Here is a 26,610-nt window from a genome sequence, read left to right on the forward strand (position 1 = left end):
GCGAGGAGGAACAGGACACCCCCCCTCCCTCCCCCCTCCCTTCGCTCCTGGCCAATCACAGGCGGCTATCCCATACCGTTCACTGTCATAGGTACAGGGATGACTGACAGGGGCAACCCGGGAGAAACAGAGTTGTCAGGTATGCCAAAATTGACATGCTCTGCAAATGTATTCATCTCGCACAAATAATGTTTCACATATTATAAGCTTCGCTATTACAGGTAAAAGTGATGACGATATTCACTATGTGAAAAACACATGTAATGGTCTCCCCATCTTTTACTTTATATATCTATTTTATCCCTTGGTCTTATTGGCTTGTCAGTCACTTGTAAAAAGCTTTTTAAACTTACCATTATAAAAGGTGCATAAGTTGCCATAGCAACAGAGTTTAATTGATTGCCAAAAATGGCACCAAACTCAAAGAGACACACTGAAGACAGAACAATGAGAAGGGATGGAATGAGAGTTAGTATAGAAGAGCAAAGCTGTTAAAATGAGATGAAGTACACAACACAAGCGGGTCACATGTTGGCTGGCAGGTTAAAGCCGACACTGACACTCAGACCGCAGCAAGTTTGTTCGCAGTGCGTCAGACCTGTAGTGGTTTGAGGTTCAGTTCCCAATGAGATGACCTACGCTAAAAATATCAGCTAATCTATACTCAGGATGGATTGTTGCTCTGTTGTATGAATCCTATTCTAAAGGTCCCATGCAGAAAGCATTTACATTGTCACTCTTTGATCTAAAAACAAATGGAGGTATTTGGCAGGGCAGGAAAAATAATAGTTTTTCAATGAGATTTTGTTTGATTTAATTGATCTTACAGAGAAACTTCAGCAGCACAGAATTAGTTTGATGTCATTCACTCTGAGGAAAGGTGTAACATTAAATTAGCATTATGCACGATGACAAGCATCCTAACATATGTGCTTCAGGACCCACTGATGACTGCTGAGGGCCTGTCTTTCATTTCAAATATGTAACAAAACAACATGTGGGAGAGAGAGAAGGACATGCAGGACATGCAGAAGAAGCAGTTAGCAGGGCAGGTGGTGGATGTGTACGATGGGTAGCAAAGGTGACTGAGCTAATGTAATTGATATGCAGCAAGGGAGTGAGATCAAAAGGATGTCTGGGATACCAGCTCCATCGGAGACCAAAATAGATTCTGATTAACAAACAATGATGTGTTAATATGATTCATTATGTGTCCTAGGTGAGGAGGAAGAGGGCGGCTTTGGATACTTTTTTTTTCTAATCCAACAAACACCTTTGAAAGGACATTAAATAAGGGCGTCCACTGGGATTTCCCTCTTATCACATGGGAAAACACTGTTTGAAAATCACCCTAGCTGAAGGTACGAGAATACACCATCAACCAACGCTGGGCAGCTTTTTGCTCTCTCATCCCATCGTGGGTCAGAAGTTCAAAGTCAAAGCCCTTCAGCTGATAAAAACTATCATTACATATCGATTGTAATTATGATTTTAACCCTCGCCCGTCCCCACCTCCCCTAAAAAAATAAAAACACAGAGGAAATTAAATCAATAGCAATTTAAGCGAGAGTGCAGCGGGATGTGAGATGCTTGTCTGTTATCTGATCCAACTGAAGCCGTCTAAGGGATAAAAATTGCCTCAATTCCTGCTTCTGAAAGTGGATGTGGAAAGGAGTGTCAGGTCGGATAGAGGTATGTTAACACTGCAACACAGGTCAGCAACAAGCACGGGGCAACTGTTTGTTTTCAAGAGCCCAATATGAGGTCAAAGACAATGCCTAACAGAGGCAAACATTTTTGCTTTTCTTTCTCTGCTTCTCTTCCTTTTCTCTCGTCCAGAGTACATTTCACAATATACGCCTGAATTTAAATAGAAGAAGAACAATATATCTTTAATAGTTTTTTAGTACAGAAAAATCTTTGCGCTGGTATTAGTGCCAGGAATGCTGCCAGACTTACATCTAGAGTCAGATTAAGGAAAACAGATTCAGCTGAATTCTTAGTTTCAAACCATAAGGTCTAAAAATCCCTTCCTACAGGAAATAGCAGCGGTTGATGGGAAAATATCATGAGTGCAAATCATGCGCTCAATGACACATCCAAACAAGTGATCACAGTACACACCGGCATTCCTAACGTTGTCCTTACCGGTCAAAGTGAGACAAAGGCAGCTACATACGATGAGAAGTGTGTTCATCCTCACACTTATGTTCAACTTCATCTTCATTTGTCCAGTGATGGCAGTCATGACATCTTTTTCCTGGTTTCCTGTGCCAACCAAAAGCTCCTCTCTCTCTCTCTCTCTCTCTCTCTCTCTCCTCACTTCTTCTCCACAGCTTCACCTGGATGAACGTCTCCTGAAACTCAAACACACCTTTTCTAGCTGAGGCGAATCAATGCACACCTCCGGGTGTGTTGCAGCGAGTTGGCACCTCCAGCAGCACACTCTGTTCAGCTCTCTCTCCTGCCCCTCCGTCTCTTTGTGGCAGTGCCTCCATGGGTGAAACCACGGCCTGATTGGGCACACGGGCTGGGAGTGACGGGAGGGCGGAATGTGTTTGTACTGGGAGGCCTTTGTGGCAGGCACCTGTTGGTGCTCACCAATCTGAGGTTAGCCGTGTGGGGACAGAGGGTGGGAGGTAGAGGAAGTGGAGGAGGGAGGTGGGACGGGGTAAAGGAATGGCAATGGGCTATGGGGTATGACAATGGAGATATTTTTGGGGGGAGAACAAGTGGGCAGGGTGGAGCAGGAGGCTGATCGGCGGGGGTTGACTTTCTGTGTGGACGGAGATCGATTGGTTCTGGTTGGAGCTGAAATAGTGTGTCATCTCTTAGTCATTGGACTTTTAATGCCTTTTTTATTTTGTGATTGATCTGTCTCCCTGTTCTTCATCCCATCAAATATTCATTTTTCAACCTTTGTTTCCATTGTGCTCCAGTGTAAATAATCCAAGCCAGGCCAATGTACCTGAGTTGACTTGATTTAAAAAAATTAATTGGTATAACTAAGAAATGAATCCAATAGAATAAAACTGGTACTTAAATGAGTTGTGTGAATGTAACTGTTTCAGCTCTCCAACTCAAAGCTCATTAGTTTACGGGAATAACCTGTCATCATCATTTTAAATTTAAGCTCTTTACACAGCTGCAAGAAAGCATCCTAGGAAAAAAATTCAATAAATTAAAGCCGCTATGTGAGGAATTTTAACTTCCCAATTGGTGCCTCCCAGTGGTCGAATGAAAAAAAGATATGGTAGACACTGATAACATGTCCCGTGGACCTGACCTGGGGACACTGAGCTCAATGGGCTGGAAGCAGCACACAGACTGGTCCCATAAAACTGATGGCTTTGGTCCAAGTGGCAACCCACCATGACATCACCCATCGGGTTTGTGAACTGTCGTTATCATCTCAGTTTGTTGGGGCCAGAGGTGACCGTATTTGGATGAGATGGGGGAGAGCAAGGGGATAATCTGATGAAGAAGGACACCTGCCCACCTATACCAGCAACCTGACATGTCAATCAAATCAGACCCCCCCCCCCCCCCCCACCCCCAAAACAAAAACTCAACAAAGTCTACCTAATGATGTAATTATTTTCAGGACTACCAGAACACTGATCAGGTGCAGTGAATTTTGCAAATAACACCAAAATTACTTTAGGGAAAATGTATTGATTTTTTATTTCATGACAGAATGTGACACTTTTTCAATGGGAGTCTGTTGCAGCCAGAAGTGTTTTGGAGCCAGCCCCCAGTGGCCCTTGGTGGTATTGCAGGCACTTTCACATTGGCTTCACCTTTCAGATCTGGAGACTCTGAATATTTTTATAAACTGTTGAAGCTTTATCACATAGTGGCTTTAAAGTGACCAGAATTGAGATGAAACCTTACCTTTTTTATAATGTGTCGCTCTTAAAATTACAAGCAAAATTTAACAGGATCTAATCCACAGGCCTGACATTATTTTAGTGATATCAGAGGGGTGATGACTAACAAAATAAAGCAGGAAAGAAACAAATTGTTTGAAAAGCAGTTAGTAGAGCAGAAAAGACATAATTCAACAGAGCTAAGCTGACATGATGTGACTTTATATTTCCAAGCATTTAAAGCCAATGTACTCTACAGATACTGTGGAGTGAAAACCTGCAGGATGAAGACTAAAATGATCAAACGTCTTGGCAAGGAGCAGTGAGTCAGTAGGGATGGAGAGGTCTTACAGGATTTCATCAGAGAAAGTCTTGCTGATCGTGAGTTTGAGGTGAGCTTGAGGTGAGTGAAGACGTCAAGTAAAACATCAGAATGGAGATGGATGTTGTTGCCCTAGAAATGGTAAAGGAAGCTCTGAGACGTGAAGACCGAAAGTGTAATGATCGATGAAGTGAAGGCCTTGGAGTGAACTCCATATCCAGCTGTATCTCCGATCCTTCATGTTGCTTTTTATGAAGTTGATGTCAATATTTCAAGGGTCATAAAGTTTTTTTTTAGCTGTTACACAAGCGAAGAAAATGCTCACCCCCCTACATCACCTACTCTCTCTCTCTCTCTCTCTACGTTTCACTTTATATCCTCTCTTCCTCGTGCTGCTCAGGGTTTCCAGTGCGAAAAACACAAACAGGCCATAAATCAGCGCCAAACTCAGAGTCCAGGGAAGGGAAATGTCGCAGACTTGCCGTCCTTCATGCCAGCACTCTCAGTATAAACACTGTACTGAACTGTATGTTTTCCAGCTCGTCTTATCAATGCTACAGTTTCGTGCGAGGTCGAGGTCAAGGTGTTAGATAATGAGCTGGGGACGGAAATGAGTGCAGTTCGGTGTCACGATAATGCTGCACAGAGGTCTGCAATGTTGAGCGGCTATCAGCACTGTCGCCACAGTGGGCTGCTAAGAATGACTGCACGCTCTCAGCCTTTACATGCTTCGGCTAATTGAGCTCACGGAGCATGTATGCACGGCTGTATTTACACATAGAAAATATCAGGGAAGCCCATGCAGCAGTGTCTGGTGACCAGTACCGACACGTGGGTTATTAATAGCACAGAGGGCAGGTGATGGAGACAAGGGTCGCGGCTCTCACGGCAGTATTCTGACAACAGATGGGCCCTTTGATATCACCCCCCTCAGATCTTTATTTAAAAGACAAAAACAAAATGAAAGCACAAGATTAAAAGGGTGCATATTTGTGCCATGTGAGGGAATCGTGAAGGACACGCAGTGAGCGTCATAGCGAGACATCGAGGGGTTTCTGTACGCTGGGAATTCAATAGGCTATTGGTGCAGCTGGTGAGGGGCATTGGCGTGCTGCTCCGCACTCCGCACATAAGAATAGCACTTCATGCACACGCACACGCACACACACACACACACACACACACACACACACACACACACACACACACACACTCCGGCAAATTCTGACACAGGGAAATGAAAGGAATACATATTGCTCATTATAGCATCTGGTTTGTCTCGGTGTTTATGTGTTAACACCACATATGAATATCCAACGCTGGATCCACACTTCAGACGTCCAATATACTAAAATCCACACCAGTAGTTTAGATCGTAGTATTTACACACATGTAAGGTATGCTAACGACGACTCGGTAGGTATATTTCATGCAGAAATCAATTCCCTCACACATAGTTTTTATTTTATTTTAAATGAACAGGATAAAAAAAAAAACTTGGTTTGTCAGCAGTGGTCTTGGAACAGTGGTGCAGCTGCAGCTCAGACAAATGCATTCTGAGATTTACTGAGAGTGTATCTTCTCTCCATATGAGGAAAAACTGAGGTTCTGCATGAGAAATGATACTTTGACACCATTTGTAGTGTTGGCAGGTATCTTTTGCCTTCTGTACATGCACAGTGAAAGTTTCCAAACCTCCCCATTTCATAAAGGGTGGCACGAGATGGTTTAAAGAAAACCAAACGTGCAGGTGCTTCAGGGGTATTTGAAGGGGTCAGTGGGTGTGTGGTTGAAGCTAGCATCGGCGAAGATGGCCAAGGTGCCGACGGTGGTGAAGACGACGAAGATCCAGAGGAACATGCGGTCCACCACCATGGCCACATACTGCCAGTCCTCTCTGAGCTGGACGAGGAAGGGGGCAAATTAAGAAGAGAAAAAAAAAGGAGAAGAAGGGATGGGAATGAGTGAGTATGAGGAAAGAGCAGCAGGGGAGGATGGGGAAAGAAAGACAGACAGAAGAGGCAAAGAAAAAACAGGGCAGAGATCAGAAACCAAATGAACCGTTGAAAGAAGGAAAACGAGCAAGGAATAAAAAGCTGGAAGAGCGTTACAACCGACTCCGACTCACAGCTTCGTAGTCCTTCTCAGCCTGCAGAGCCTTGGCGATGTACGTGATGGCGTCTATGGCAGATTTGAGCTCGTCCGGTAGCGTCAGGTAGCTACTGGGACCATCAATGAACTTCCTCAGATCTGTACACATGCCCTCCGGCTGGAACCTACACAGCAACACACACAAGTTAATGTCACAGAAAACTACCCACAATGCACTAAATGTTGTAATAGTACATATAAATCTGAGGACTGATTTAGGAGACACACACGATATCGACACACGCGCGCACACACACACACACACACACACACACACACACACACACACACACACACACACACACACACACACACACACACACACAGGCTTGCAGAATGAAGCAGCGTGCGAGCTGGAGTCGATCCACGCTAATTAAAAGCTGTAAAATAGTAAAGTGTTTATGAGGCAGGCAGCACGTCTCCTTTACCCTCTTCTGTAATTCAGAGAGGAATAAAGAGAAGGTCAGAGGGTCTCCCTGGGTCCCCCTCCACCAGTGTGGGAGCCACTGCTATACATCTGCTGACTGGGCTGCTCCAGAAGAAACATTGTGTGAGTGTGTGTGTGCGTGTGTGTGTGTGTGTTTCTGTGTTTACTTGTTGCCCCTCGGTTACCAACTGTCAGCTTATATTGGGTGCCAGGAGTTGCTGGGGGAAGCTGTAGGAGAAAGTTGGTACCTTCATAACTCTGCAGTCACTCATAAAGTTTCAAACAGTGGAGATCCAATTTGTTATTATTCTTTATTCAAATCATGACAAAGTCAGAAATCTTCCTTCAGTTTGTTATTCTGTAGAAGAAGGGGCTTCCTGAGGCACCGTTATCAGACTAAATTATATGATAAAGGTTTTCTATTCATTGTTTTCCCAAATCCCTCTTTTACTTTCATATTGTGTGTTATTACACATTCACATCTTTGAGCTTCATCAAAGTACATATACAAAGGCCTGTAACTGGCCACTTACAGTATGTAACTAAACCATGTTTACTAAACCATGTATATCATGGACAATCTTTAACATCTGGTCATGTCGAACCAAATACGGCTGTAGCATAAAAACCCCAAAGTGACCAAGCATACATCTTTTGAATTCAACTTTTCATTTGTATGTGGATGAATTTCTTCTTTCTGCTTTTAAAAGTTATGCAGTCTCACTTTAACACACAGCTACTCCTAAGAACTTGAAGCACTGGTCATAAAATCATCTTTTCTGCTCTGGATTGTGCACAGTGTGGTGCAGCACATCCTTCAGCAATGACACATAGATTACCGTTGTCTGTTTCCAGCGGGGAGACAGACCCAGAGCTCTAATGCTCGTGTAACCTTAAGTAGAGATAACACATGATTCTCTCTGCAGGACATCACAGCTGAAATGATATTAGAAAGGGAATTGCCTCTTAAATTAAAGGATAGTTTTATTTCATCATGGGTCTTGTTTTTGTAGTGTTGGACATCATTTCTAATGGTTAAGACAGCACAGTCCTCACCGAAGTCTGTGTTTAGATTGGGGAACTTAAAAATAAAAGTGTAGCAGCGGGGGATCTATAAACAGCAAAATAAAAGTTTAAAATGTTTTGTTGTTCAACTTTTTTTTCTTTTACACACACATCAATGGTCAGTTGGCAATCACCTGCCTAAACCACTTGGGTCAAATGGAAAAAGATCACAACTGAAATATGAATGTGTAAAAGTAAGGTAGGTCAAAGTTGAGACTAGAAAGCTGATGTTTGCAATTGAAGACTTGGTCATCATTTTACAGTTCATCTTTCTCAATGAGTTTAAGTTTGTTCAAAATAATGTATCAGTTATCTGTTTAGACCTGCTTTTTTCAGTGTTGCTGCATTTCAGCAGAGGTCAAAGGTCATTTTGACCAGTATCCTCTTTTAACAAACTTAAACTTCCCCATAAAACTTACGTTGTCTCCTCTTGGTCCTCCTGACCTTGTCCAAACAAACACAACACTCAGATAGAATTAACATGATTTTCTTTGCAGAGCAGCTGCCTTTTCCAAACAGCTGTCTTATTATGAAACACCTCAAATATTAAACACCTCGGATTACATTTTTGGGAATGAAAGACAGGAAAAAAAAGAAAAAGTTAACGTGAGCTGCAGGTCAGGCAGCTCCCCAGCAGAGGGCAGTGTAGCACTGCATCTTTGACTGAACAACATTAACAATGGAGTGTAACTTGGCAGGCAGGGCAGAGCAGATAGCTGCTTTGTATTCTCTGCATGATTTGGGGGGGGTTTACAATGCAGCGCTGCCGTTGCTGCTACTCCTGTGAGTGTGGCAGGTGAAGAGTGTGCGACCTAAGAGAGGTGAAGCCCCATCAAGCAGAGAGCAGAGAGGGAGGGAGGGAGAACAAGCAGAGGCCCAGCTTGGCCTCCTAACCACCCTCCTCCCTTTTCCCTCCTTTATGGCTCAAAGTAGCACTTCATCAGCGAGAAGTAAATGACTATTCAGGAGACTAATTCAACTAAAACTGGCTGTGTCTGGTGCCAAGACATGCACTAAACCCAATTAAGAAGGTGTGTGTGAGTGTATGTGTGGTCACAGGAGAGATACTGCTGTCTCATCAAGTTGCTCCAACACACAGACACACACACACACACACACACACACACCCCTCCTCCCTCATCCCTCCTCCGTCACCCGTTCTTTCACCTCGACACGCAGCGTCCCGCTCCATCGTGTCACAGTCGATTTGTGTGGGTCGTTATTGTTTTAGCAACGATTCCCTCCCTCCAGACACATTTCATTTCTCACGGGAGGTGAGCCTTATAGGGCCAGCAACACACTGGGAAGATTTCGGGGTGCATTAATAGAGCAGCGGGAGGGCAGGCCAGTTAAGGATGTCACGTAGCTGATTGCCAAGTCCTCCACACTAACTAACTACCACAGCAAGGTCACCTGTTTCCTGTGTACACAGCACGGAGACAAGGGTTAGACTGATAGAACAGTTTGTCGCCAATTTGTGTGCCAGCGCTGGCCTCAATCCAGCTCCTTACTCAACAGCTTCAGGGGCAGCGCTCTGTAAAACTTTGGATGAAAACCATCAATCTGGTTTTCACTGGAGGTGTTTGGGTTCTGAGGTCTTTTATAGAGACCGTTCACCTTAAGAAAACTGGCTTCATTTTGCATGATAATTAAAAAAAGTTCAATCCTGAAGCTAAAACCTTGTGCTTTTTTCTTCAGTCTGGTTGAAAATGCAAATAGAAGCGAGAGGATGGAGTCATGTACATGTTTCAATTTCATGAAGTAGAATGAGAGTTGGATTTCCCAGCACACGTGCAGGCTGTAGGGAAACATGAAGTGATTTTTTTTTTTTTGGACTAAAAAACACAAAAAGCTTGGAAGCATTTTGTTGGTGCAGCAAACAGTGACTCAACAGGTGTGACTACAGAAAAGGTAAGAGACTACTGTTTTGTTGTGCATGCATCGATATTATAAAGTACTGCTGCTGTGATTGTTGCTGTGGTGTTCATATGTATAACTGGTATCTCTGTTTATAAGGGGTGATGCTTTCAAATGATGTACAATCTGATTCCGAATGGGCCGGTGTCATTTAAAATACAGGACCAGAATTTTACTGCGGCAGGTGTGTGTTATGGGGCAACTTGAAACTCCATGAATACTAAACACAGGAAATACTAAGTGGTTTGTTTCATTTCAAAGTGCTATCTAACATATTTGACAGTTTATTATTATTGTGTTTTAGATTTCAACTACTGCAGATAGTTAAAACCACAATAAAAGAGAGTACCATATGGTTTCTATATTACAATCATATCTATCAAAGATTTTATGTGTAGTGCTCTTGTTAAAGAATAGGTCAGCTATCATGTTTGAAGAGCTCTCTATGTAATAACATATCTTGGCGGTCTCTCATTTAATATGGATAGATCATCAAAATTTATGTCTCATTTAGATAAAAAGAGGTTTCTGCAGTAATGTTTGGAAATACATCTAATGGCATTACATCTTAAATAAAATTATTATTAATATATAGCCTCAATATAGAATTTACCCACTCACTTCATGAATACTATACGAAGTGCAGAGTAGCTAACACTGATTAAACATTTAATAACAATCACTTTCTGAGAGTAACTTCACATTCTTAAAATGATCCACAAAGTAAAACTGTCAGTTTTCAGTCAGTTTTGGTTTCTCATTATTCACACAGATTTAAGCAACAGAATTATCAGTGCAGTGTGTTTATTTGTCCCAAACAGTCAATGTATCAACTGTTTAACTCTTTTCTGAGATGAAGTGCAACATACGCAGCAACCAAGTGTGTGAACCAAAAATGTTCGCCTCACTTCACCGCTCCCTGCACACACACCCTGAACACACAGGCTTTCAAAACCACATTGTCCAAAACAAGCACAATCACAAGCATGACAACATATACATACAGAAGCTGGCGCTCATTACACTGGCCTCACCTGTTGGGTTTGGGGAACAATATGGATGAGTCAGGTTTGCGGATGAAGTATTCATCGGCGACTTTGCTGATGGCGACCATCTTTTTCTCGCGGCGGGGTATGGTCTCCAGGGACAGGGGGGTCTCCACTTTTGGCCGCAGCATGCCGAGGTAAGGAGGCAGCATGTGGATGAAGATCTTGGTGGAAGCAGAAGTGAGTTACATGTGCAATTTACCATAAAGACAGTTTCAGTTTCTCTGCTCCTCCACTTCCCGTATGAAGAATTCACTGCAGTTTGGAGTTGTCAAAATATAAATGTATAGATGTTTATTTCTTTGCCTGAAAACCACATTAGGCAACATGAGGTTATTTAACTGTACTTTCAGTTCTTTTAGTAAACAGCTAGTTGGCTCACTCAGACCTCACGGATCTGTCATCTTTCCTGAAAGGAAAAATCCATTTGTTTGGATTCTTGTTTCATGATTTATGGGACAGCTGGAATGTGCTTGCCCTGTATTTGCCTATTAGGGCTGAGAAATGAGTCAGAATGTTGAATTTAGCAGCGAGATAACCTTTGAGAACAGTCGCTGCTGAATGATGTGGGTGGAGAAACCAAATGGGCAAAGCTCTCCAATTCCTCAAAGTCCACATTCAAGGTGTCCTTGAGCGAAGCACATAACTCTGGATGGAGCACTTCAGTAAAGGACCATAGTTGTAATGGGCACCTCCCAAGTGTGTGTAATTAAAGTAGAAATAAATGTTTGATATAACCTGATAAAAATCAAGTTCATCCCTTTATATAACCATCAGATGGGACTCCTTGGCTGTCAGACTCGGAGCTGCCTTTCAAAAGAATCTCAGAGGACTCGGTGATAAAACAGTACATCAGAGGGTCAAACGTTTGTCGTGATCAATATCATAAATGTTGTAAATGGTTCCTTTATCTGCTTTTCAAGTTCTTTCATATCATTTCTTTGAAATACACTCTTGGCTAGTCTGTATTGACAGATGGATGTCAATAACAGCCCACTGGCAAGAAACACACTGCAGCTACAAGTGAGTGGTGGATTCAAGTGCAGCTACCTGACTTAGAAATTGTGAATTTATTGGTGATCTTGAGTTAATTCAGGGGAAAATATGTCCGTGTCTTTATGTGACATTGTCTATCCTTTTCTTTTACATTTTAACATGACAACTGTCTGTTCTCTGTGAAACAGAAGACGCCAAGTCACTCTCATTGTCATGATCACAGCAACAGCCAGACGACTGAGAGTTATAAGAGGTGACAGGAGATCTTTTTAAAATGTCCCACTACTTTTCTGTTTTGCTTCACTCCCACTGCTCCCACAGCAGCAGCAAACAGTCACACTTAGAGACAGCTGGTGAACATATTGGAGCACTTTGCAGCTACAGAAACACATTTTTCTCTCAGCAGCTGGTAGAGACCAAAATGGAGTTAAAAGAGAAAGAATTTAAGACCAAGCAGTTGGCCAGAAACACCACCTGGGAGAGATCATGTTTCTCTGGAGCATGTTGGATATTTATAGAAGCAGCTTTATCGGACAAACTAAACTTTAGAAACTAAACCTCTAAATGATTCCATAGGTCTTTTGTACAAGTAGCTTATAATGACCTAAATTTACTTTTTAGAGCAAATTAACCTAAATTAGAGCCTGAAATTCATAACTTTTCAATGAAATTCACAACTTTGAATCAGTGGACATAATAAACAGAGAAACATTTGTGAATGAGGGAGGAGGCTGGGGAGGTGGAGGAAATTTGTGGCGGTTCCATAGTTGTTGTCGTTGAAGAGCGATGTGTAGAGCGTGGAGCGGGCAGAATGAATGAACAGTGCACAGATTTAAAGCACACCAATTAGGAAGGGCGGACTGAAGCCTTTGTATGATTGGACAGGGAAGGGACCCGTGACAGACTCCATGCCTGCCTGAACTACCACGAAGTGCCATAAAACACACAGATTCGTTCAAATCAAGGTGAATAAATGGTTTCAGGTCTTAGACTTACAGACCTCTACCCTCAATATTGGCTTTAAGAGCTCCTAAATCTGCTTTCTTATTGATCCTATATGACATATGATAGATTTCCCACGGCTTGGCATTTGATAATCTGGTAATATACTGTAATAGAAGAAACTGCACCTCAGAGAGCCTTTCTTCATCTACAAACACACTATTCCTCAACAATAGCTGCTGAAACTCAGTAAGTGTTGCTGCTAAGTCGTATGTGCTGCTTTGGCAGACCAGAGCTTGACACACAGAGACATTCGCGCTGCACTCGAGAGCATCCAAAGCACCACCAAGTCTCTGAGTTGCGTCAGAACAAAACAGAAGGAGGAGCTGAAAGCCATCAAGCCTCCATTTGACACCCAAAGGACCGTAGTAGGAGACCCGAAGAGAGAGATCTCAGCCCTGAGAGCCTCATCGGGTGCCGTGACCATCCTGGGTGAATGACTGGAGACAGAAAATGAGATGCTGAAGGCAGCCATGGAGATGGTGAAGGAAAGAAAAACAGCAGAGAAGATGTCTGGCTGGAGAATAAACACTGATAGTCCAAAAGTTTATCTGCCTGCTGTTTGTTGCTGGTCATATCACTTAAATTCAGTTTATTCAGTCTATTTAAGTTCTTGTTTGAAATGAGATGCCTGCTGATGCTGATAAGAGCCATAAAAGTGAAAAAAGCAGTCAAGTTGCAGTTTGTACAACAACAACAACAACAAACCCCTCCCTCCCCCATCAATCCACTTCTAAGCAGTTTTGGGCCCATTAAACCATCCCAATCACCTGCATGCGTAGGAGCCTCTCCGAGGTGAACGTTCCCTGAAACCGAGACAGAACTCTGAACGAAGTACAGAGCTGCTGCTCACCAGCCTGCAATAAGCCTCTCATAAAGTGGAGTGAGGGCAGCAGCACTGATGGAGGTTAATGGGCTAACATGACGTTTAGAGCGTCGAGGGCTGTGTCGACAAGGACAGTGATCTGCCTCAACCCAAACTACGACCGCCTCCCTTACTGAATGAACACAAAAATTAACATTGCATTAATTAATCATTTCAAGGCCACAACTTACTACACCAATCAAATGAGGAACTGCTGCCCACAAAATATATGTTATGCTAAAATGTAATTAATTTTAGACTTACGTATGTTTGCATCATTTAGATTTCCTCTTAGAGCTCCTTGATCTACCGGGTAGATCGCGATCTACTTGTTGGAGACCCCTGGTTTAGATTATGTGCACATTGCCATGATTTTGCCACTAACAGGGTCATACAAGGAAATCAAATGCACTTTTGCATCTGATTTCACCTATTTGTTGTAATGAGTTGAATATATTGTCATAATCCTTAACTACTGTCACTTAGCTATTACCAATTTTAGTTCCCAATGTATAGTAAGCATATGTTTTAAGATTTGATGGTCTATTTATATCTCTTGCCTTACTTCCTTATTAGCATGAATAATCTCCACCGTCCATCCCTCCAACTCTCTCTGAGGACACGCTGGCCGCTTAATGACATCGCTTTGACATCACTCACAGTGTCTCCCTTTGATGCTGATTGCAGAGAAAAGGGAGGCTGAGATATTAAAGATACAGAAGTGCCTTTATCTTTGATTCAGTAGCTGAAACTCTGACAAGAGAAAAGAAGGTTTCTGTTCTGAAATATAGCGCAGATGACTGACCTATCTACAGAGAAAAAAAACAACTCAAAGTCTAGGCACGCTTTGTAACTGAATATGCCAGAAAGATAAGAAATATTTTTTTTGAAGTACAACTGCTGGTTCAACAAAGACTTGAGCCTTCAGTGTTAAAATGTACCAAAGCATCAAAGATTGCTCCTTGTATGATGCATTTTGTAGGCGGGGACCTCACCTTGCGAACCCACATGGGCATCTGGTGGGTGTTGGGGGAGCGGTGGTGCAGGTTGAGGACGACCACGCTGAGGATGACCGAGAACGTGACCAGGATCATGGTGAACATGATGTAGTTGACGATGAGGGGGACGCCCAGCGAGGTCTCAGGGATCTTATCGGCCAGCAGCAGCAGGAACACAGTGAGGGTGAGCAGAACGTTGATCGACAGACCCATCTTCTCACCTGGCAGAGAGAAAAAAACAATCAGTTTTATTGAGAAGGGGACAATTACAGCACCTTTCTTCAGGCCTGTGTCACAACTCAATTTGTTCTTCATTTCAACTGAGTGAAATCTACTATTCTAACCAGCATCTAGCTTGTGTAATTCACCAGCAATGACTAATGGAAAATGCATCACCCATTTTAAGTGAAGGTGATTAGCCAACAATGCCTCCCTGGTGCTTTCAGTAGTCATTTACAAACTGTGTTTAGCTCAGATTGGTTGGCGTGCATAAGCAATAGAGAAGCTGAAGTGTATCAGAGCAGTAAACGCTCCCTCACCAACTGTCTAAGCAGTGGCATTTCTCTTACTGACTCCATCACAATGCATCACTGGAAAGTTCAACTCCCTGGAGTTTCAATTTGCTTTTTTATGAGGAGTATAACTCAGCCTCGGAGTCAATTGTCAAAAGTCATATGCCTGGCTGCTGTATTAATTGTACAAACCAAACACACAGTGGTATACTAGTTTACACCTAGGTAAAGATTACCTAATGATTCAATGTAAACTGTCTGTCAAACTATGTAAGAATAGAGAGTAAAGTACAGTATCATTGAATACTCTCAGTGGCTGGGCTGTATTTCTGTATCGGATCTGTCGTGCTCCAGGAAAACAAGTATCTGATAATTCGTAAATGGAATCTCTTTGTAATTGGACAAATGTGTGATTTAAACAGACCACACAAACTCAATTAGAAAACGGTATTAGCTGTTTTAGAGATCAATAACAAGGCAGTGTAATTGTAACCAACAATACCTCGAGGTGGAACTGCATCAACTACTTGTCAGATTGTCACAGAAAGGGAACAAATCTTTATCTTTAAATTAGCTCAAAATCAAGTGAAATAACTATATTTTTCCACAGAAAGTACCAGCATCTGGGGGCAGGTAGAAGTTAAAGATGGCGATGATGGTGATGAGGATGCAGGGGATGATGATGTTGAGGACGTAGTACAGAGGCTTCCTCTCGATGATCAGGTAGAAGGTCATGTCCTCATACAGGTCATCATTCATGTTCTTCCTGCTCGGCTTGTGTCTGATGTACCACTCGCCACCCTCTGGAGAAACATTCACAGCTTAGGCATGTAGGAATAATTTAAATTAAGATCAGCACATTAAGAATTTTTGCGACGCAAGCAACACATCTGCATACCACAGGAGGGTCCGAACTAAAGTGCAACCACAGTCAAAGAGGTAGAAACACTCCTGTGACCACACCAGAAATGTTAAGCAAGATCAAACATAAAGTACCTTAAGAGAGAAAACTAAAGACTGCATCATGTCATCATTGCTCACCACTGAAAGCCTCGTCTAACAGGATCTCACGGATCTCGTTGCCTTTTGCGTCCAGGGCATACTGCAGGTCGATCTCCGTCGAGTCATACGTGTAGGAGCGGAACTGCATGGTGCAATTCTGCCAGTCAAACGGGAAATATGTTACCTAGACAGAGAAACAGGAGTGTAAACAAGTCAGAGAGGAGGAGACAAAAGTTTTGAGAAGCTTGTATATCTGTGTATGTTCACCTTGACTCCACAGGCGCTGCAGTAAAGAGCAGGGGGAGTCCAGGTTACCCTGCCGTTATTATAGACCTGAACATGGACATGCAGGGCCACATCAAACACCCCATCATTACTGCAAACACAGATTTGAATGAGTTAAAAAAAATTATCTTGTGTTTTGTATGGCATTGTATCATGTTGTATTGTTTCGTCATATCATATCAACTCATATCGTATCCCACCGTATCGTATGGTATTGAATTGTATAATATGTTATAGTATCATATAGCTTTGAATGTATCGCATCACATCCTATCATAGGCATCATATCACATACCCTAGGATTGAATGGTATCATATCACATTGTATCATATCTTGCTGCATCGTATCCAAGCATATGGTATTGTATCATTTCTTATCGTATCATATCTTACCGCATTGTATCGTATCGTACCATATCGTATCATATCGTATCTTACAGCATCGTATCGCACTATATCACATTGTATGGCATCGTATTGTATCGCATTTTAAAGGATTGTAACATAGTATATCACATTGTTTCGTACCGCATCGTATTGTATCACATAATTTTGCATTATGTCTTATCACACTGCATCGCATTACATTGTATTGTATCATATTTCACCACATGGTATTGTACTGCATTGCATCGCACTGTATAAGATCAAGAGGGATCCTGAGTTGGAATTTCACCTGAAGCCTTCGCTTCATCTCATCTCACTTCCTCTCACTTCGTCTTTGGGTCTCTTTATTTTCCACACGTAAGCACAATTTTGATCAAAAGAGAGAAAAAGTCAAGCCTGCAAGCACGTGTCTAATCATTGAAATCACGTCGCTCCTTCCATTCTCTCACCACAGCTACAGAGTGCATCAACATTTGGCTGCAGTCCCATCCAACAAGACCGCACATTAAAGCACTTTTAATTGGCACGGACGGAGAGAAGAAAGTCGACCTGTTTCACAGGGCACTTCTGAGTGCAGCGCTAATGTTGGACATATACAAAACGGTTTTGGCTGTTGTGCTCACAACACAACACACAACAAAGACATCAAGTCAATTAGACACAGATTTAGCCTTCAGTGCACAGTGTTTGACTTTCATGGCTCTGGCAGTGTAACAGGGATAAACGTGTGTCCTTTAAGAGGACCCTCCTAAAACCCTGTCCCTGTGAAGGTGCTGCTGCTGCTAAAATGAACAGCATTGATCATACAGACACACAGAAGTATACACACCTTTGCATTTGAGTTCATGTACATGTTTGTGTGTATGTGTGTGGTTCCAATTGGACGCCTCACGAGCTAAAGTGGTTGAGCAGTGCCTTCAGCTCAGATATTAGAGAGCCATGCTGCTAAATGGCCTATAAAGTGTTGATGAACAGAGCAGTGGGCATATTTACAGTTGTATTAATGGGATTGTGTGTATGTGTGCAGAGATGGAGGAAAAAGGACTACACTGTTCTTAGTATGAACGTTTTTTAATATTACACAATGACGTGTAGTTTTTCCAATGTACGTGTGCTGCACTGTAATGTAGATGGTAACTTAGAGTCCATTGGCCGCAGCTACTACTTGTTCCTGAGTCATTGCATCACAAACCATCTGCTGCCACGGTAGCCAGTGTACCGATATGTGCAATATGCAGAAGCACTTCACTTATTACTCGTATGTAGCGGTGGAAAGTAACCTAGTACACTTACTCAAGTGCTGTATTTAAGTACAATTTAGAGGTGTTGATACATGACTTCAGTATTTCCATTTGATGCTCCTTCACGCTTCCACTTCATCACATTTCAGAGGGAAATAGTCATTTTTACTCCATTACATTTGTTTGAGCTTTTCAGATACGTATTTTATTCTTAAAATATTTGATCAGTTGCTACACATGGATTAATATACACAGATTAGATGTTTCAGTGCTATGAAATTAAATTATCTCATCCATGACAACATTAAAATGCTGCTCACTTGTACAAGTTTGAAGTAATATTCCAGTAGTTCATATGATAAATATAACATTATAAAATGGGCCATTTTGAATAATGAGTACTTTTACATTTGTTCATTTAAAAAAAATTCTGCTGACAGTATTTAATGTACTTTTACTCTATTAAGATTTTGAAAATAGGACTTCCACCACTGTTTGTGTGCAGCTGGGGAAGTGAAGTGATTCCCTGATGATGCATTTCATTTGCTACTCACTTTGTCTTTTTGTACATATACCACCTTGGCTGCTTTAAATGTGTACAAAAAGACATCTTGAACTTGTCCTAGTCTTATCAGGCATTTTTAAGATATCGCATTTGCAAGAAGGGGATGGACAGATAAGACAGATGTAGGGTCACGGTGACCTTGGCTTTTGACCTTTGAACCCCAAAATCTAATCAGTTCATCCTTGAGTCCAAGTGAACATTTTTGTACCAAATTTGAAGAAATTCAAGAGAATGTGACAGACGAATGGATGGATGGACGTGAGTGGAATCATGTAACAGTTATTACCAATTTCTTATATTTCTATGTCTTATGACAAGTGTCTCTCAGATAGAGAAGGGAACACATCAATATGGGAAGTTAAAAACAAACTATCCCTTCGGGACAACTTACAACCCAGAATAAAACAAAAACAGAGCACAGTGGCTAAACAGTTTTTCCTCTCAACTTTTTTTGTGGCTGATTTAATTAATGTGAATGTAAGTTGCCGTTCTCATGCTTACTTGTTGATGAGGACAATGTCAGGCAGCCAGACCTTCGCAGCAGGGACACGCAACACCTCAATCCCATCATTCGCTTTCGGTTTCCATGACAGCCGGTGATCTGTCCATTCCTGAAAAATTAAAAAAAGTCCTTTTGGGTCTAAGAATGTGGGAATTACCCAAAAGTACATAAAAAGTGTGCGTGTGTATGTATGTGTGGAGATATAAAGTGATACGAAGACTTACCAGATTCATGACAACAACCGTGCTCATTTCTTCATTTTTCATATTCTGAAGGAAAAATAGAAAAAGGAAATGGTAGACGCAATCATTGTTTTAGATTCAGATGCTTTGGGGATCTTATTTGCACTTGTATCCACAGAGAACACTGCAACAACATGTTCCATGAAGTTTTAAGCCCACTTCAGATCAACGATTCACAACGAGATGAAAGTGTTGCAGGCAAACGTTAGAGCAGTGTGCTGCCTTTGGTTGTTAGAGTAGACAAAAACTCCTCTGGAGCTGACCTGCTCACGAAACCGACAGGAGAAACTGACACAACAGGGGAGCTCTCCTGTCTCAAGTTCACAGCGTTGATTTGCATGAGCCCCCTGGGTATTATGTTGAGGCACCCATAGTCAACTCTGAATTCTTGACCCTTTTTTTCCTCATGTTTTTGTTGTTTCATCTCTAGTAAAAATGCACCAGTTGAAAGTAACACACTACCACTATCCTTATTCATGTTTTAAGATGCTACAAATTCTGTCCAGACACGCAAAAAGCCTGAAAAGTCGGCAGCTACGATGGAAGAATTGCTGCTGTAGAGATGTTAAATTGTATCGTCCTGTCACTTTGGTGTAAACTGACAGGTTTCATAATGTTGCCGACTGCAGAATTGCAAGCAGTTGCAAGTTTCATATCATCTTGTCGCAACTCTTTGGTCTGAACTGTCCCAAATGGTGACAGTAGTTTTCAAAACGACCGAAACATTGCTTCCTGCAAATATTTCCTGGGTTTATTTTTGATATTGTTTTATTTGGAGTTTTTGCTGAATATGCTTTCTTGTTTTCTATTAGTCAATTGTATATATTTAAGTATGCCATGTGAAGATTAGCTTATATTATTTGGCCTAGCTCACTCCTCGTTCACAAACACGCCTAACAACACTTTTAAAAAGGGGCTCACTGATTAACTCAAAGTAATAACAGAAGTTAAAAGGGAGGGAAAGGAACCATTTGTTGCACGAGGGTCATTTTTGCCTCTATAAAGTGAGCAGCACTGCATTGTCGGATTTTGACCAGTGGAAACCAACAGTGACACCACCCATTGGTTTGTGAACTGCCAGTATGAGGGCTCGAGATCAGATTTTGGCCGCCACCATCTTGCTAGTTTGGAGTCAGAAGTGACCATATTTGGACAATTAGAGGAGGATCCCAACCTCTAGTGGCCCTCGGTGGTATTGCAGTTTATTGCACTTCCTCATTGGCCTAATTTTTCAGACCTGAAAGCTATGTCCACTTTTATGTACAGTCAGTGGATTGTTACCAGTAATCACATGGTCCTGGCGGGAAGCAGGAAGGCCGAGCTGTGATAAGCCGGGCCTGCTATTTAAAACACCAGGAGGAATGTCAGCGAGACAGCTGGGACTGACACAGAGAGGAGGGGGTGGGGGGTGTCAGATGCCGACTTAAACCATCTCTCTCCCATACACAAAGCACCTATCTCATTACCGACCTATCACTCACTGATACTTCCTGTAACTCTTTCAATTCACCTCAGGATGTCCCTCTGCGCCGGTGTTAGTCATAACTGTGCAGTTTCCCAGCTGACGGGTTCTGGACAGACGAGGGACTGAGCGTCCAGTCCAAAAGGGGCCCCGTGTGACTTCCTCCCCAGATTGAGACTGACCTTGAGTGGAGGTATAAGCAGCATTCTCACTGTAGATGTGCTGAGGATGCATTACACATGTATGTTGGCTTAAATGCCACAAAGAAGAGAGGCGAGGAGAAAATAAAGAACACATAAAGTGACCTGGTGTAAGTGTGTTTGTGTACTCACTTGTTGTCTTTTTATGCAGTCACACAGGCAGACTGAAGACCAAAGACTGAGGAGTCATCCATCAACAAGCAGACATGTGTGGTTAGTTTGGTTATAGACCTTAATGTGTCCAACTTTGCCAAGCACACATTTGCAGAAGTAAATCATGTAGGAATCACAGAGGAGCAGCATGGACGACGTCAGAACCGCAGGAGGGTTCCGATTCTGAAGCCACAAACATGAACCTACATATTGTACAAGTTTTTATTCTCAGGTCCTTTTTCAGGGTGTACTAAACCTAAAAACTACCTAACTAAACAGTCTTCAACGTTATTTAAAAGTAAAATTAAGCCATTAATCAACATTTTGTTTTGACCTGAGTCCCTATCTGTTAGCCTGGCTGGGCCCCACTACTGCTAACAGCTCCCTGTAATTTTAGTCTGGAAACTCTGCTCGCAAGAAGGTTCGCACAGCAGGGCGGACCAATCAGCAGAGCAATGACGTTGATGTCAAGTGTTTGTTTTGAAATGCAGTTCCAACGGTGGTAACGATGGTAGAGTTAGCTGAAGCAGTACCAACAGTTGTTGCAATGCTTACAAATAGTGAAGAATTGAAGTCGGAGCCAGAACAGCGTAGGTAGACCAGTGAACCTGGGTCTGATAACACCAGGCGAACTATCTACAACAGCAGATACTGGTTTTGTCTTTGTATCTACGATGTACTCAATTCTGAGGTGGTTCCATTCAAGTTTACTCAGTAACATTATTTCCGCCCTGAAAACAGAGAGACGTATGCACACGCCTGACTTGTATCTGCTACGTATGTGCTATATGGTATTTCAAGTATATTTTCTTTACTTGGTGTCGGAATCTGTTTGGACAAATATTCTTTAGGAAACAGCACCTTCTCCACTGTGATGTTGGTGGAGAAACAACACATAACTATTCTTTGACTTTCTTCTGACGTGTGAAATTGCTGGTTAGTGTGCGTTTGTGAATGCTCCTCTGCAAAAGGTTTTTGCGTTGGGGTTGTTTTGCGTCTCACCAGTCCCACGAAGGAGGAGAGGACCATCCCCACGCGAACCACTACTCTCTCCTCAGGGCTGCGAGCTGGTCGGACCTTCAGGTTGTAGCCAGTGAACAGACTCTTCATCAGAGCCTGCTCCACATCTGCGGCACCTAAATGACATATAGAGACGGATTGTAAGGCGAAGTTTAGTCAAGATTTCAGGTTTCAGGCTGAAACTCATCCAAACCCTTCGCTGGTAGTCATTTTAATTTAACAACCTGGAAACACACCATTAAGCTTTATACTGTATGTCGCTGCCGGGTATGCAGCAGTGCCAATATTAGCATCCGGTGGTTACAGCAGTGAAATAATTTAGTGCAAGTGTTCATTTATAATGTCGTCCACTGCCTTCCTCTCTCACAGCTTCGAAAATGAACCCAAACACCTTTAAATTAGGTTTCTTCTCGTTTTTCTGTGCAAAATCCCATCACGCTGGTGGACACTGATTGACAGGGAGTGTGCGCTGTGCATTCAAATATGACAACCAATCAACTCTCTAGCTCGGTGGCTGAGCCAGTAGTGTGCACCAAGTGGATGCATGCCAAGATTAGTGCATAAAGCGGGATGTGCCTCCCAGCAGGAGGCTAGTTAAAGAGCCAATGAGAAATGAAATCTCTGCAAATTCAAACACTGAATTAAAGATTCAGCTCCAAAGGTAACTGACAAGACAGAAGTCTCACTTTCTGCCTCACCGCCCACTCACATCAACTGTAGAGTGAGCAGGTGAAGCAACAGGTACACATTCAATTCAAATGAGTGTTGGGAGGGTGAGCGAGTGACTGCTGCAGGAGAGGAGAAAGTTGGGGAGAGTTTGACTTTTGGTAATGAAACAATGATGTGGTGTAAAAAGATGAAGGCCAAATGTGTTCTGCAGCTGTAAAAACCTATTATCTGTCTTACCTCTTAATAAAATAATGTAAAAGTCAGATCACACCAGTAGTTAAATGCCAAAGAGAATTGAAGCAATTATGAGCAGCAAATTAAATTTGACATTTGTTTTGTTTCAAGATCAACTTTGGTGAACTTGGACCTGCAAATTGATGTGACGACCTTTGAAGGGAGATGGAGAATCTAAATGCAGGACGTTTTTGTGGTTTATTAACTGTTATTGACTCCTCAGCTAGAGGATAAACTTCCCTACAAAACAGGTATAGTTTGGAGTCATGAGAGTCAATGGTACAAATATGTCTTGTAAATAAACTGTGTGAGCTAACAAGCCGATTAACTGACAGTCAGCAGGCTTATTAGCTCAGAGCTATATTCCCCCTTCAGTAGCTCTTTACTGAAATGAATGGTGGCCAAGGCTGAGAACAGAAACCAGGAGGGAGTACAGACAAAATAGAGAGTCGTCTGGAGAGCTATTGACTAACCAGACCTGGCCCGGTTGGGTAGCATACAAGCAGTGATCTGTTCGACTACAGCAGTTTGTCAACTATTCCTGTGAGTAGTCACAACGCCATCAGACTTTTACAGCGATGTATTTTGTAAAAATGCGCAAATTCATTTAACTTTGCCCGTTTCTGATGTGACGCGGCCTTTAAGGGTTTCTTGATGGATGTCTGTAATTAGATAATATAATTTTAGGTACAAAAAAATGCCAAGTCTTTATAAACATACTGAAAATTAACATGTAAAATACCTGTGTTGTGTAACTCTGAGGCCCTGCAGCCTCTATTAGCAGCAGTGATAGGTCTCAGCGCAGGCCTGCGAAGTCATGAACCTCCCCAAACCCCAACATTTCCATTGCTTTGGCTTTTGGTTCACAAGTCCTGTTTTACCTCTACCCATTTCCTCGTCGGTATTGGAAGGTTAGAAACATTTATAATCAGCAGCTTTGGTGACGCAGCATTCATCAAGTTTGGCATCGCTGTGGCCTCAGCAGGATCGGACCTGACAGGAATAAATGACGGCGATCACCCAGCAAGGCACCCCCATTAGCTAGGCACAGGGAAGCACGGCTGCTGATGGGCGAGGGATGGGACGTTGTTGAAGGCTAGAATTTACCATTTTTATCTCTTCCCAGTGCAGATGACTCGGTAAATACCAAGATGGACGAAGGCACAATAAGATCAGTTGAGGTAAAACTACGATGCAGGCCGCTGCGGGGCAGGTGACTGGTTGGTATTGCACTGGACATGTTGAGCTTTGCTCTCTCGATGTTGCTCTGCAGAGGAGAATATATGACAGTTCCCACATGAAGAGACACTTCAATGGTCTTTCAGCTCTTTTCTCGATAACTCCAGTAAACACACTCACTGGTTAGTGATACACGAGTTCAACATTGACAGTGACAACAATAAAGTCCGATATAAACAACATTATAGTGAGTGCATTGTTTGCAGTAACCATAGATCAGTTATTAAATCAATTGTCTGAAAACTGGAAAGTCATTTATTTCTCTGAAAAATGGATCCCACTAACCTGTCAAAAAATTTTATGACTTCAGTTTACGACTGCTGTGAGTCACTCGCAGTCCTTTCCAAACATAATCTGTCCTGTTTAGTTTTTTGTAACCTCTGTCTACTTCCTTCATTTCTATCAACTCCGGCTTTCAATATTAGCACGAATACACTTGTGCCCTGCATCTGTTGTTAATGCCAGGATTATACAATTTGAATTTAGAGAGCGTGACACTTTGTTAATCACAACACTGATGGTTTTTGATGTGCAGCCAACAGAATGATGAAAAATAATTCTTAATATTCTTAAATGCCAGTCCGATGTCCCTTTGTTGTACAATTTCAATTAAAGTTTGTATCTGTGATATATTAAGTTGATATATTTGACTTATTAATCCCACAGTGGGGAAATTCGGTGATGGTTATTTTATGGTAACTAATATATTTATATTTATGTTTTATATATTTTTTCTTATGGGCTATATTCTTTGTCTGTTCAACACTTTGACCCAGGGTAATATAAATCAATACTTTTATGTACTGACACTGACATTCACAATCATGACTTTGGTTTTGATTCTGACCAAAATATCTTCTAACGGCTGGACTGCCTGGAAATTTGCCACAAATTGAATTCATTCAAATCCCCTGACTATTAACCAAGAACCATCATCAGGACAGATTTCTGTGGCGTTTCAAAAACATTTAGTTTATAACCAAATATCTTCAAATCTAAAAACATTCTCCCGTTCAGCTGTGCTCTGTGTTTACCAACAATAAGATGGTAAACCTGCTAAATATGACCTGCTAATTTCAACATGTTGGCATGTCAGAGTAATAAGACATTAAACGTGCTAAATATTACCTGTGTAACACAACTGGTTGTCATAGTCAGCACGTTCACAAAAGTACAGCTTTCCATGTGAGTGTGCTAAAATGCTGAAATAAGACAGGAGTCCTGTTAGAATGCTAATGTTAGCGTTTAGCCCAAAGCAATGCAAGTACAGCCTTGAAGAGCCACCAGCATTATTGTAGAATTCTTGTTTAATAAGACCATATTTCTGTGGAGTGTTTATATAACATCTCCCAAGTTTGTGCTGTGTTGATGTTAAGAGTCTATTTGGTGTGTGAAATTACAATTGTTTTTTCAATGAGGCATTAAACACTAACACTCATAAACACTAGAGGAGCGTACAAAAGCAGTCAGCACGTAAACTGCCAAAACTGTAACTACTGCCAAGCATATTATCTTTAACCAATCTATGCGCCTTGTTAAACAAAAATATAATTATTGTACCTTTAATAGTCCCATAAATGTCCCAGAGACACAATCATGACTATGGTATTACTTTGGAGGTTTTCAGTGTTGATCTGCTCTTTACTGGTGGGTTTCTACTGTTATGTGGCATTCTAGGTTAGGTTAGGGTTAGGTAGTTACTTTATTCATCCCCGAGGGGAATTTTTTATTCGCTACAGCAGCATACAGGAAGCAATAGATAATAATAGAATAATAGAAAGCAATAAAATAGCAGTAAAAATATTAAATATAAAATATAAAATGCACAGTATATACAGTACAGTATATATCTATATATATTATATACAAACAACCAAGAACACAGACAACAGTGTTTTTCTAGATGTGTTATCAGTGTACTATCCATGTATGTATTATATGACTACAGCTCTGTTACATGGGTACATTGAGACCAGCCTTCACCTTACCTCCCAATGTGCTCAGGCTACATAAGCAACATGCCAGCAGGAACAGATCCAGGCTTTTCATCTCGACCCCCTGAACCAAACTCTTCTCTCCTCCTCAAAACAGATCCTCAGCGGGTTAATCCAACTTCTTAAACTTCTTCTTCTTCTTATTTTTCTTTTCCCGTGCAGATCCCTGGAACTGTTAAGCGCTGAGCTTTGGTTTGGTCACCGTGGACTGTTGTTGTCTGTCAGTCAGGCCAGCCTGGCCAACT

The 26,610-nt window shown here is 41.9% G+C and overlaps 1 protein-coding gene across 2 annotated transcripts; it reads right to left on the reverse strand.

The window, feature by feature from the left end:
- Positions 1-5,643: 5,643 nt before the first annotated feature.
- chrnb1 (cholinergic receptor, nicotinic, beta 1 (muscle)) lies at positions 5,644-26,610 on the reverse strand. Of its 2 annotated transcripts, none has more exons than XM_069159182.1 (11): positions 26,360-26,610; positions 22,212-22,345; positions 19,377-19,421; positions 19,152-19,261; positions 16,440-16,548; positions 16,212-16,356; positions 15,788-15,973; positions 14,656-14,879; positions 10,786-10,961; positions 6,320-6,467; positions 5,644-6,088 (listed from the first exon to the last, which is right to left on the reverse strand). In XM_069159182.1, the coding sequence occupies exons 1-11, from the start codon at positions 26,418-26,420 to the stop codon at positions 5,987-5,989; spliced, it is 1,440 nt and encodes a 479-aa protein (XP_069015283.1). In that variant the 5' UTR covers positions 26,421-26,610; the 3' UTR covers positions 5,644-5,986. The 2 variants fall into 2 exon arrangements, with proteins under 2 accessions (XP_069015283.1, XP_069015282.1); XM_069159181.1 differs by having other exon boundaries at positions 5,644-6,093.

The sequence above is a fragment of the Embiotoca jacksoni genome, unplaced genomic scaffold, assembly GCF_022577435.1.
Source record: "Embiotoca jacksoni isolate LCO1_2020_lvr unplaced genomic scaffold, fEmbJac1.0.p SCAF_24, whole genome shotgun sequence".
In the NCBI taxonomy this organism is placed as follows: Eukaryota; Metazoa; Chordata; class Actinopteri; family Embiotocidae; genus Embiotoca; species Embiotoca jacksoni.